This window comes from Rattus norvegicus, chromosome 11 (genome assembly GCF_036323735.1).
Source record: "Rattus norvegicus strain BN/NHsdMcwi chromosome 11, GRCr8, whole genome shotgun sequence".
Lineage (NCBI taxonomy): Eukaryota > Metazoa > Chordata > Mammalia > Rodentia > Muridae > Rattus > Rattus norvegicus.
Window position 1 is genome coordinate 65,816,869 of NC_086029.1, and position 14,112 is coordinate 65,830,980.

Consider the following 14,112-nt stretch of genomic DNA (forward strand, 5'->3'; position numbering starts at 1 on the left):
TTTTTCATTTTATAGTATTATACTTTTTTTGTACTTAAAAATAGAGTAAATAAATAGATACAATGTGTCAAATTTGGCCTATGGCTATAACTCCTTGGCTCCTGCCCCAAGGCATCATTAATCAAAAATGTCCAAACTATTCACAAAACTGTCTACAATGTGAAGGCTAGTGTGAGTTTCAAAGAAATTGAAAAGGGAAATTAATTATACTTCTTTTGGTAAGGAGAACAGTATAGGGGCTAAGAAAGAGAAGGTTGTATTCAAAATGCCTGTTTCTGAATCCTGGATTAATTATTGAACAGTGGAGTGACCTTAAAAGCTCCACTCACAAGCAAAGACATAAAAGTAGGCATGGACTAGATGAGAAGGGAGCACACAGCAGTAAGAGGAGAAAGAGATGGTAATGAGGGAATAAAATGATCATAAAACCATGTATACACATATAAAATCAACAAAAACCTTATTTTCCTTATTTATCCAATGGAATTCATAAGCATAATAAAATAAGCAAAAATAAAACCTACTTTACTAATATTTATGTGAGTGCTTCACAATGGGAAGTCCTCTGAGAGACTAAATGATCATTAAGATGTGTAAGTCCTTCTTGTTTTCATTCATATGAAGATCCTACACTTAATACTACATGTTTGTGTACATATACAAGTATTTATGTATGTGAAGGAGTACGATGGAAAAAAATGTGACAGGGAGGAAAAGCTATTAATGGAGGGGAAAGGCAGAGAATGTAATGGAATGTAATGATAAGGAAGCAGACATGGGACTAACTCAGGGATTGAAAGAGTCCAGCTTGAGCAGGGAGGAGGCCATGAGAGAGGGGAAAGGATGAGAAGAAAATGTAAGGACACATCTAAAAATACCATGAAAGCCATTACTTCACAGTCTAACCTAAGACAAAAACATTGTAATATTTATGCTAATATTTAAATACTAATTTAATCACCACCATTTTTTCTCAATGATAGAAGGAAAGAAGTAAAAATATTTTTGAAATATTATGATGCTATGGGTTATAGAAGGCATCTCAGAGATAAAGCAGACCAAGTTGGAAAAATTATCAAAATCTTTCTACAAATATTATATTAGCCAAAACATTGCTAAAGCAGACTCTTTTTTTCATGTTTCCAGAAATGAAAATAGTAAATGTCTAGAGAAAGAGTGACACAAGGAAATTTCTAGTCACCAGTGCAGTCTAGAGATCAAGAGAACACTGACAGCAGACACACCCTGAATACAGCAAACACAGAGGCGAATGCCAGCAGCAAACCACTGAACTGAGAACGGGGCCCCAGTTGAAGGAATCAGAGAAAGAACTGGAAGAGCTTGAAGGGGCTCGAGACCACATATGAACAACAATGCCAACCAACCAGAGCTTCCACGGACTAAGCCACTAACCAAAGACTATACATGGACTGACCCTGGACTCTGACCTCATAGGTAGCAATGAATATCCTAGTAAGAGCACCAGTGGAAGGGGAAGCCCTTGGTCCTGCCAAGACTGAACACCTACTGAATGTGATTGTTGGGGGGAGGGTGGCAATGGGGGGAGGATGGGGAGGGGAAGTCCATATAGAAGGGGAGGGGGAGGGTTTAGGGGGATGTTGGCCCGGAAACCGGGAAGGGGAACAACAATCGAAATGTAAATAAGAAATACTCAAGTTCATAAAGTTAAAAAAATGAAAAATAATTATTAAAAAAAAAGAAAGAAACGAGGGACAGATCCGTCAGCCTGGGAGAAGAGTATAGACGAAGGTTCGCTTATTCCCCCTCCCCTAGATGGTAGTGCACTATTGCATCCTCTCATTATTGTTAATTCTCTTAGCAAAACAGCGTCACACAAACTTGGAAGATACAGTGGACAGTTAACTCTGCTATAAAGTTCAGAGCCGAGGATCCCTGTGGGCATAGCCTTTGGCACCCTCTGCTCATTCAGAAGCTCAAGTTGGATCCTTTCTCTTTCTGTCAAGAACTTACGATAAATTGTATCTGGATTCTTTCAAGATAACACTCATGTGGATAAAAATGAGCAGCCGCCCTCACGTGATCCTGCACTCAAGGTCATTGATGCCAAAAAGCATGAAAAGAAATGCTTCCATCGAAAATGTTGCTTTTGATAACCTTACCACATCTCCCGTAGATCATGTCAAACTGCTGCATCAATTCAGCTTCAGTTTTAAATGGGGAGTATTTGTAAATGATGGACAATTCCGTGGAGAACTTCTGTGTGTCATCGGTGATACTCTCTCTTGTTCTCGTGAGCCATGAAGGTATTGGAACTACAACCTAGTTTTTAAAAATACAACAATTTATTATGAAATATACATATACTAACATTTCTTTGTTCTATTCCAGTTTATTCCATTCTTCTTCCAAATTTCAAAACACTAGGTTAAAAGTAATCTTCCTGAAGCCTAGATTTATAAGTAGACAGATACGTGTGTAGGGGGAAGGTTTACTCAGATTTGGGGTTTTTTGTTTCTTTTTTTAATTTTCATTGTCAGAGCTGCTGAGATGGCCCACTGGGGAAAAGCATTTGTCACCAACCCCTGGGATGACACACAAGGTAGAAGAAACAATTCCCATGAGTTGTCCTCTGATTTCCCATATACATACCATGGTGGCACAACAGGTCAAAACACAGAGAGAGAGAGAGAGAGAGAGAGAGAGAGAGAGAGAGAGAGAGGGGGGGGGGGTGAACACACATGCACACAAATAAAAATGAATGAAAATAAGTAGAGTTCCCCCCCCCAATAAAACATCTGGTTAGATTACAGCACTCCAGCTGCCCATCCCTGCCCACGATCTCAGCACTTTCAATAGGTTAACCTTTGAAGTATTTAGGATTAATAGGCACAAAACCCCTCTAAGAAAACAGAGAACATGAAGGTGGGTGGGCAGGGAGGTAGGGGAGAATCTGGGAGGAGTTTGCAATGAGGCAAATGGATATGGTCAAAATATATTGTGGAAAATTCTTAAAGAATAAATAGTCTTTTTTAAAAGCTTCTGGTATGATAAATAGAAACAGGTTTTTAAAATAACCTGTGGAAACAGAAGCCATCAAATTTCAAGAAGACAAAGTCTTAAGAGAACATTGTTGAAACCTGCAGAGTAAATTGGCCTTGGTGGTATATGTCTGTAAACCCTCTACTCAGAAGATAGAGGTAGAGGGCTCACAAGTTCAAGGTCAACCTTGGCAATTTAATGAGACCCTGTGTCAAAGTAACTTTAATTAAACTGAGGAAAAGGTAGGTTGAAAAGATGTTTGTACAAGTCTCACTTGCTCTCTGGCTCAGGAATCAAGTATACAGTGTGTTACACCAAAAGGGAGCAATGCACACACAGGAGATTTAGAATCTAAGAGCTGACATTAGCGAGGTTGGGAGATGTTGACACACAGGATGAAGGCAGCTGAATATCAACCCCTTGGATGGCAGAGGCATGAACCATAGGGAGGGGAGGGCTCAACAGCAGAGTTTACTGAGGAAGTTGGACCTGACTTCTGTGTGAGGCTGGGGTGAACTAACTGATGCAACCATGGAAAACTGAGCACATTACTAGTGACCAAAGTAAGCACACACAACACTAAATAACTGTTCATTCTAGGTAAGACAAAAGCTTCATAAAGAAAAACAAGCATGAAATAATTGGTGATGTACTCTAAGGTGACATGATGTCACCCTTCACAGCCTGAACATAGGAGTACGCATGACACTGTGTGTGTGTGTGTGTGTGTGTGTGAGAGAGAGAGAGAGAGAGAGAGAGAGAGAGAGAGAGAGAGAGAGAGAGAGAGATTAAGGTCCTATTTGATGAAAGGTTGTTGCTGTGGTCCAGACCCAACCTCTGCAGCAGGCCACACTGTTCAAAGCCCACACCCATCTTCACAGACCAGCCTGCCCAGACATGAGTCACATATATTGTCTCCATAAAACCTTCACTGGCCACTCAAGGCTCTCTAATCTCTCCCTCCACTGCTGCTTTCTATAACATTTTGGTAATAACAGCCACACATACTCACTGAATTTCTTCCCACAGCACTCCAGTTTTGTTATTTAACCAATTTCTGTGTGTCTGACTTACCTTGTAATAAGGCTGAAACATTTTATTAGTGACCGTCTTTAGCTGTGCTTTTTTCCATCCACAGAATCTAACCATTGCTAAGCAGATAGTATTTGTAATATGCATATGGTGTTGGATTACAATTGGCATTCATACCAGAACTTAAACACTGTAAATTAATACATTGTCTGAAGTTCGGCTATGAGAGTTGAAGATGTTGTCAGTAGAATTAGCAATTTAAGTCTATTTCGCATTCGGTTTCTTTATAGATGTGTTCTAAGTCTTTGAACCCAATGGTTTATTTATTTAAAAACTGATAAACTGTGTGTGTCACAAAACAGCAGAAAGGTCTCTGGAGGCTTCTCCAAGAAATATTACTGTGCCAGAGACAGCTTCTTATTCTGGGAAATTCAGGCACAAGGAGAACAAAATTAAGTTCTCTAAAAAAGGCCTCTGGTGACCCCAGTGTGTACAGGCACCTTCTGTCCATTCCTCAAACATATGCCCAAATTTCTAAGTCGTAATCTGCAAGGAGTTACAGCCTCCTTCACCTCCTGAGAGGGTAAATGAGAACTGCACCGTTGCCATGGAAATGGAACGGAAGCCCCATCTCTTACCTCAGTGAGACCTTCTTTTTCACAGAAAGTCTGAGAGAAGAACAGACAGGTCATGGTCTCTTCCTTCTTTGTGAAAAGAATACAGTCTTTGCCAATTCTCATGGAGCCGCTATATTAAACATGGGGAGCACAGTGGTTTACATACAGACCCCAATAGAGAAGAAATGGGTCGTTATTTTGTTTACTGTTACAAGTTGTTCTTTCCCATAACCCATCTGCTTCACTCATCCCCAGGAGTGCACAAATATTTCTTTACTTCTCAGAGTAGAACAGACGAATTACAGCAGATCCAGCCTGACACTTTTCCTTGAGATTCAGCTGCCTGGGAGAAGTTTCCAGCCAAGGCACAGAAGAACAATTATGGGGCCCTGGATGGAACCACACACGTCTCACTTACATTGAAGCAAACTAAAGAAAGCTGCAGATACCACACCCATGCTCAAATATGTTTTTGAAAAACATGAGCATGTAAAGACACTGGACTGCTTTTGGATGCCTGTGAAAGACTCAACTTGTTCTACAAAAGCTCTTTAATTAAAGTTCTCATTAAACTTCTAGAAAAGCTCTTTAATGGTACAAAGAGCTGAGTCAATTTTGGGTATAAAGATTCCAAAGTGAATTTAGATGGTCCCTAAAACTCAGCCACTAGTGCTAGATTGTTAAAAAAAAAACACAAACAAACAAACAAACAAAACCCTGCCTGCATATTGTTTTCAGTATCAGCAAATAGTGTGTATCTTAGGGGGAAACAATTCTCACCTCTTCAGCCCATTGCCATATTGCCCGATGAACTTCAAGGTTGACAACCGTTTCTTGGATGTTCCAAAGTAAATGATGTCTGAAGCTTCATCTGTAATAGACAAAATTTTCTTAAAGTAATTATGAAGAGTTTGACGTCAGCACTGAGTCCAGATGTCAGAATTCTGTCCATGTTCCAGGACACTAAGACAAGTCCATAGCTCTTGAGACAAGGACTGGTGTCATGACCCAGAATCATAAAGATCCTCATGGGTATATAATGAAGGTCAGACAGACATAACCATGTAACTTGGACTACAGTTTAAAACTGTGAGCCTCAGTTTCCTTGTTTCTGAAAGAGAAGGACTAGTACCACCATAGTGACAGAGATAAAGAAAACAGATTAAATGAGCTGATATATCTATGAACTGCTTCACACACCACCTAGAGCACAGTAAGTGTTAATGTAAATGTTGCAGTTGTCTGCTAGCTAGTAATTCTCTCATGGTGTTGGTCCTGGTTCTGGTGCACATGACACTAAGGACACACAAATGTCTATGATGCTGCCTAGCGGGGAAGGAGATTGTATCCAGACTTGTAGACTCATTGTTCTCACCTCTTTAGAGCATTCAGAATCCCAGGAACTTGAACTATGTCATCTTCTGCAATGAATGTTCTTCCTATTGGACTGCCAAGTGCATGCTGAGTCCTGTGTCAATCTGTCTACACACATGCTATAGTTCAGCATCACACAGTGCAAGATATTTAAAGGTCACTTACACCCTCTTAATCTGAAGCTAAGGATATCTGGGCACATGTTTTCATAGGAGAATAAGTCCATGACAATATTAGTCACCACTTATTGACAGTTTCATATGTATTAGGAAGGATATATGCCTCATATGCATTTTCTACTTCACATTTACAGTGCACTTGGGGAAAGGTATTAAAATCTGTATCAGTATAGTGGAAGGAAAAAGAGAAAGAAATACACAATCAGGTCCTAGAAGAATAAGTGAGGAAAACCAGGTATGTGACAGAGAAGCACAGAGGTGTGTACTTAGGATGGAGTGATTGGGGTGTGGCATTGAAGAAGGTCAACCCCAGAGAGAAAGATACAAATGGTCCCACCAGTTATGGCTGGAGTGCTATAAGCAGGAAAGCAAGTACTCCAAGACACGTACCAAGCAGTGGATGGTGTTGAGTGCAGACTAAGAAATGCTGGAAAGTTGTTTTCCAGCCTTTCACTCTGAGGTAGTGTCTGTCTTTGTCTCTGAAGTGTGTTTCCTGTAGGCAGCAGAATGCAGGGTCCTCGTTGCGTATCCACTTTGTTAATCTATGTCTTTTTATTGGGGAGTTGAGGCCATTGATGTTGAGAGATATTAAGGAATAGTGATTATAGCTTCCAGTTATATTCATATTTGGATGTGAGGTTATGTTTGTGTGCTTTTCTTCTCTTCGTTTTATTGCCAAGACGATTAGTTTCTTGTTTTTCCTAGGATATACCTTGCCTCCTTATTTTGGGCTTTACCATTTATTATCCTTTGTAGTGCTGGCAAATGGTCAAAGAATCAAGCTGGAGTAGCCATTCTAATATCAAATAAAATCAAATTTCAACTAAAATTCATCAAAAAAGATAAGGAAGGACATTTCATATTCATCAAAGGAAAAATCCACCAAGATGAACTCTCAAGCCTAAATATCTATGCCCCAAATACAAGGGCACCTACATACGTAAAAAAAACCCTACTAAAGCTCAAAACACACATTGCACCTCACACAATAATAGTAGGAGATTTCAACACCCCACTCTCATCAATGGACAGATCATGGAAACAGAAATTAAACAGAGACGTACACAGACTAAGAAAAGTCATGAGCCAAATGGACTTAACGGATATTTATAGAACATTCTATCCTAAAGCAAAAGGATATACCTTCTTCTCAGCTCCTCATGGTACCTTCTCCAAAATTGACCATATAATTGGTCAAAGAACGGGCCTCAAAGGTACAGAAAGATAGAAATAATCCCATGCGTGCTATCGGACCACCACGGCCTAAAACTGGTCTTCAATAACAATAAGGGAAGAATGCCCACATACATGTGGAAATTGAACAATGCTCTACTCAATGATAACCTAGTCAAGGAAGAAATAAACAAAGAAATTAAAAACTTTTTAGAATTTAATGAAAATGAAGGTACAACATACCCAAACTTATGGGACACAATGAAAGCTGTGCTAAGAGGAAAACTCATAGCGCTGAGTGCCTGCAGAAAGAAACAGGAAAGAGCATATGTCAGCAGCTTGACAGCACACCTAAAAGCTCTAGAACAAAAAGAAGCAAATACACCCAGGAGGAGTAGAAGGCAGGAAATAATCAAACTCAGAGCTGAAATCAACCAAGTAGAAACAAAAAGGACCATAGAAAGAATCAACAGAACCAAAAGTTGGTTCTTTGAGAAAATCAACAAGATAGATAAGCCCTTAGCCAGACTAACGAGAGGACACAGAGAGTGCGTCCAAATTAACAAAATCAGAAATGAAAAGGGAGACATAACTACAGATTCAGAGGAAATTCAAAAAATCATCAGATCTTACTATAAAAACCTATATTCAACAAAACTTGAAAATCTTCAGGAAATGGACAATTTCCTACACAGATACCAGGTACCGAAGTTAAATCAGGAACAGATAAACCAGTTAAACAACCCCATAACTCCTAAGGAAATAAAAGCAGTCATTAAAGGTCTCCCAACCAAAAAGAGCCCAGGTCCAGATGGGTTTAGTGCAGAATTCTATCAGACCTTCATAGAAGACCTCGTACCAATATTATCCAAACTATTACACAAAATTGAAACAGATGGAGCACTGCCGAATTCCTTCTATGAAGCCACAATTACTCTTATACCTAAACCACACAATGACACAACAAAGAAAGAGAACTTCAGACCAATTTCCCTTATGAATATCGATGCAAAAATACTCAATCAAATTCTGGCAAACCGAATCCAAGAGCACATCAAAACAATCATCCACCATGATCAAGTAGGCTTCATCCCAGACATGCAGGGATGGTTTAATATACGGAAAACCATCAACGTGATCCATTATATAAACAAACTGAAAGAACAAAAGCACATGATCATTTCATTAGATGCTGAGAAAGCATTTGACAAAATTCAACACCCCTTCATGATAAAAGACCTGGAAAGAATAGGAATTCAAGGCCCATACCTAAACATAGTAAAAGCCATATACAGCAAACCAGTTGCTAACATTAAACTAAATGGAGAGAAACTTGAAGCAATCCCACTAAAATCAGGGACTAGACAAGGCTGCCCACTCTCTCCCTACTTATTCAATATAGTTCTTGAGGTTCTAGCCAGAGCAATCAGACAACAAAAGGAGGTTAAGGGGATACAGATCGGAAAAGAAGAAGTCATAATATCACTATTTGCAGATGATATGATAGTATATTTAAGTGATCCCAAAAGTTCCACCAGAGAACTACTAAAGCTGATAAACAACTTCAGCAAAGTGGCTGGGTATAAAATTAACTCAAATAAATCAGTTGCCTTCCTCTACACAAAAGAGAAACAAGCCGAGAAAGAAATTAGGGAAACGACACCCTTCATAATATACCCAAAGTATATAAAGTACCTCGGTGTGGCTTTAACCAAGCAAGTAAAAGATTTGTACAGTAAGAACTTCAAGACTCTGAAGAAAGAAATTGAAGAAGTCCTCAGAAGATGGAAAGATCTCCCATGCTCATGGATTGGCAGGATTAATATAGTAAAAATGGCCATTTTACCAAAAGCAATCTACAGATTCAATGCAATCCCCATCAAAATACCAATCCAATTCTTCAAAGAGTTAGACAGAACAATTTGCAAATTCATCTGGAATAACAAAAAACCCAGGATAGCTAAAACTATCCTCAACAATAAAAGGACTTAAGGGGGAATCACTATCCCTGAACTCAAGCAGTATTCCAGAGCAATAGTGATAAAAACTACATGGTATTGGTACAGAGACAGATAGACCAATGGAATAGAATTGAAGACCCAGAAATGAACCCACACACCTATGGTCACTTGATTTTTGACAAAGGAGCCAAAACCATCCAATGGAAAAAAAGATAGCATTTTCAGCAAATGGTGCTGGTTCAACTGGAGGGCAACATGCAGAAGAATGCAGATCGATCCATGCTTATCACCCTGTACAAAGCTTAAGTCCAAGTGGATCAAGGACCTCCACAGCAAACCAGATGCACTCAAACTAATAGAAGAAAAAGTGGGGAAGCAACTCGAACACATGGGCACTGGAGAAAATTTCCTGAACAAAACACCAATGGCTTATGCTCTAAGATCAAGAATCGACAAATGGGATCTCATAAAACTGCAAAGCTTCTGTAAGGCAAAGGACACTGTGGTTAGGACAAAACGGCAACCAACAGATTGGGAAAAGATCTTTACCAATCCTACAACAGATAGAGACCTTATATCCAAAATATACAAAGAACTCAAGAAGTTAGACCGCAGGGAAACAAATAACCCTATTAAAAAATGGGGTTCAGAGGTGAACAAAGAATTCACAGCTGAGGAATGCCGAATGGCTGAGAAACACCTAAAGAAATGTTCAACATCTTTAGTCATAAGGGAAATGCAAATCAAAACAACCCTGAGATTTCACCTCACACCAGTGAGAATGGCTAAGATCAAAAACTCAGGTGACAGCAGATGCTGGCGAGGATGCGGAAAAAGAGGAACACTCCTCCATTGTTGGTGGAATTGCAGACTGGTACAACCATTCTGGAAATCAGTCTGGAGGTTCCTCAGAAAATTGGACATTGAACTGCCTGAGGATCCAGCTATACCTCTCTTGGGCATATACCCAAAAGATGCCCCAACATATAAAAAAGTCACGTGCTCCACTATGTTCATCGCAGCCTTATTTATAATAGCCAGAAGCTGGAAATAACCGAGATGCCCTTCAGCAGAGGAATGGATACAGAAAATGTGGTACATCTACACAATGGAATATTACTCAGCTATCAAAAACAATGACTTTATGAAATTCGTAGGCAAATGGTCGGAACTGGAAAATATCATCCTGAGTGAGCTAACCCAATCACAGAAAGACATACATGGTATGCACTCACTGATAAGTGGATATTAGCCCAAATGCTTGAATTACCCTAGATGCCTAGAACAAATGAAACTCAAGACGGATGATCAAAATGTGAATGCTTCACTCCTTCTTTAAAAGGGGAACAAGAATACCCTTGGCAGGGAAGAGAGAGGCAAAGATTAAAACAGAGACTGAAGGAACACCCATTCAGAGCCTGCCCCACATGTGGCCCATTCATATACAGCCATCCAATTAGACAAGATGGATGAAGCAAAGAAGTGCAGACTGACAGGAGCCGGATGTAGATCGCTCCTGAGAGACACAGCCAGAATACAGCAAATACAGAGGCAAATGTCAGCAGCAAACACTGAACTGAGAATAGGACCCCCGTTGAAGGAATCAGAGAAAGAACTGGAAGAGCTTGAAGGGGCTCGAGACCCCTTATGAACAACAATGCCAACCAACCAGAGCTTCCAGGGACTAAGCCACTACCTAAAGACTATACATGGACTGACCCTGGGGTCCAACCTCATAGGTAGCAATGAATATCCTAGTAAGAGCACCAGTGGAAGGGGAAGCCCGGGGTCCTGCTAAGACTGAACCCCCAGTGAAGTAGAATGTTGGGGGGAGGGTGGCAATGGGGGGAGGGTTGGGAAGGGAACACCCATAAGGAAGGGGAGGGGGGAGGGTGGTGTTTGCCCGGAAACCAGGAAAGGGAATAACACTCGAAATGTATATAAGAAATACTCAAGTTAATAAAAAAATAAAAAAAAATCAAGAAACCAAAAATAAAGTCATGCAACACTGTGCAGATGCCTTTGATATGGAAGACTGTGGAAGAAAAAAGAGCAAAACCATCCTGGAAATTGCCACAGCCAACATCTATGGGTTAAGGTGCTCAGTTTAAACAACAAACACATTGTTGAATGAATTCCTTCTAATTTATTACTCTATTTCCAACTGTCTTAGCTAGAATTTCTATTGCTGTGATGACCCAAAGCAACTTGGTGGGTGTGGTGAGGGTGAAGATTTACGTTGCTTACACTTCCACACCAGTCCACATCAAAGAAAATGAGGACAGTAACTAATGCAGGAGTCTGGGAGCTGGAGCAGAGGCTTTGGGGAAATGCTTCTTACTGGCTTGCTTGTCCTGCATTCTCATACCATCCACCCACATGCCTATGGGTAGTAACACTGCCAATGGTCTGGGCACTTGCACATCAATCATTAGTCAAGAAAACCTGTCTCAAAACGAGCAAACAAACAAACAACTCAGGAAAATGGACTTGTAATTCAGGCTAGACGTAAATAGAGACAATCTTCACTGTGGCTTCCTACAGACTCTTTACCACATAGTAAGACATTACACACAGAGAAAGTCCTTGAAACACATAGCTCTAAAAGAGCGGCCTCCCCTCAGAGCTAAGGGAATGCCCCAGGAAAGGAGGCAGAAGGAATTGGGGAGAGAGAAGGGATAGAGGACACCAGGAGAACAAAGCCCTTCAAAACAACTGAGCAAAGCTAATATAAACTCACAGAGACTGAAGCAGCATGCACAGAGTCTATGTGAGTCTGCACCAGGTCCTCCACATCATATACACTATAGCTTTCAGTTTAGTATTTTTATGGGATTTCTGAATGTGTAATTGAGTGGGTTTCTGATTCCTGTCCCTTTTTAGGGGGGGCTCTTATTTCTTGATGACTTGTTTAACTTCAATACAATGGTTTTTCATTTTATAGTATCATACTTTATTTTGTTTTTAAAAAATAGAGTAAATAAATAGATACGATGTGTCAGATTTGGTCTATGTCTATGACTTGTTGGCTCCTGCCCCAAGGCATCATTAAACAAAGTATGAACAAGCAGCTGAGTGGGATGGTAAGCATTTTCTAAACTTGCCCAGTGGCTACTGGGAGTAAGAGGTGACTTCAAAGCTAAGGGAAGTTAACTGCTTTTTTTGTCCTCAGTCTCCATAAGATGGTCACCCTTTGTCATGTGTGTGCCTTATCAGTCTGCTTGAACTCCAATGGCATTTTTTAAAGCAGAGCAGTCAGAACCTCAGCTTAAGATACATAAAGCATCCTAAGAAGTCCAGACTAGATCCAAAAGAACGCACAGCCAGGATCAGAGGAAACATCATTTCAGTTGCCTGGAGTCTGCACTATGCACCCAGGATGTGCTGACTGGGGGCTACCCTTAAATAGACAAAGATAAATCCTAAATATATTGTGGATGTATTTGCTATGATGGGAACATTCAGTCAAAGAAACTCAGCCTTTGAAGAAGAGGAGGAAAAAGACCCACAAGCAGAAACACCCTCTCTTCTCAAGGTTATGCAGAAAATTAATGATAGCCTACAGGCATTAGAAACTGCCTCAGGGCTCCTGCAACGGAGAGGTAAAAGATGAGCTCCGAGTCTGTTCAGTTCCACTTTGTACTCTGTTCCTTCCCGGGTTATTTTGTCTTACAATCAGTATGATCTGTCTTTCACGTGCCCTGACTGTAGTATGTATAGTCATTTTGTGTCTTGGTTTAGGTGGTTAAGATGAATTTAGTTTGCAGCTAGAATATTTAAACCTAAAAAAAAAAAAAAAAAAAAAGAATCTTTTTCCAAGCAAGTTGTGTGCAATCTATTTGCCCTAATTGCTCCATATCTCTGTTTGGAACAGATAGTTCAATTTATTTTTATTTCCTGGGTTTGCACACTGCATCCTTCCATAGTCAGTGAGGGATCTGGATAATTAACTTACCAGGGCTCATGCCACATCCGTCATCCAGGAAACACAACATGAATCCTCCCTGCAGTGTTCCGTTATCCACTGTAAGAGAAAGCAGTTACCCCTAATAAATATTGAGCTTAATTTGTTCATCAGAAAATCGTGCTGCTCCCATAATTATTTGCCCTCCTCCATGGCAGGCATGGGGCCCCAGGTACAGAATAGAGATGGGCTCCAAATGGAATCTTAGCTATAACTTCCTAAGACACTGCAGGAGGGAAACAATCGCACAGCAAAACAGATTTAAATTAACATGCAGCACCGCAGGTGGACAAGTTCTGCATCTAGCAGGACAAGCCCTGCCCAGGTCCTAGATTGGTCCTTTAAACCTCAGGTAATTTTCCCCTGGGAGGGGTAAAAAAGTAACCGTGAGAGGTGACCCCTGGGCTCTCTCTATCAACCTGACCATCCCTGATGCCCTTCCAACAACAGCAATTCGATAATAGATCAGAGCCGTTCTTATTAAATTCATCAGGCTCCCTTCTAAGCAGTTAATTCCTCTGAGAGCCTTTGGTGTGTGTTTCTTTGTAGCAGCAAATATTTGCTTCTTGATGGTGCTTTTGATTTCTGAAAAGGGGTAAGTCATTTGAAGTCAATTTTGATGATGAAGAGATGCCATTAAATTACATAATCTAATCTCCAATTTAAGACTTTAGAGGTGTAACTAAAACTAATGAGACTAATTTTAGTGCCAAGTCTATAAACTGGCTCTGACAATAATTTCAACAGCTGGATATGAAAAAGGACACATTTCCTCTTTTGATAATAGTGCA

The 14,112-nt window shown here is 40.2% G+C and overlaps 1 protein-coding gene across 1 annotated transcript in view; it reads right to left on the reverse strand.

The window, feature by feature from the left end:
• Morc1 (MORC family CW-type zinc finger 1) overlaps window positions 1–14,112 on the reverse strand; it is a 205,472-nt gene that overhangs the window by 175,083 nt on the left and 16,277 nt on the right. The window contains exons 4-7 of the mRNA NM_001172090.1: window positions 13,313–13,381; window positions 5,451–5,541; window positions 4,692–4,800; window positions 2,142–2,301 (exon numbers count right to left, since the gene is read on the reverse strand). Of these exons, the coding sequence (NP_001165561.1) occupies window positions 2,142–2,301; window positions 4,692–4,800; window positions 5,451–5,541; window positions 13,313–13,381 (429 nt within the window). The remainder of the gene's footprint in view (window positions 1–2,141; window positions 2,302–4,691; window positions 4,801–5,450; window positions 5,542–13,312; window positions 13,382–14,112) is intronic.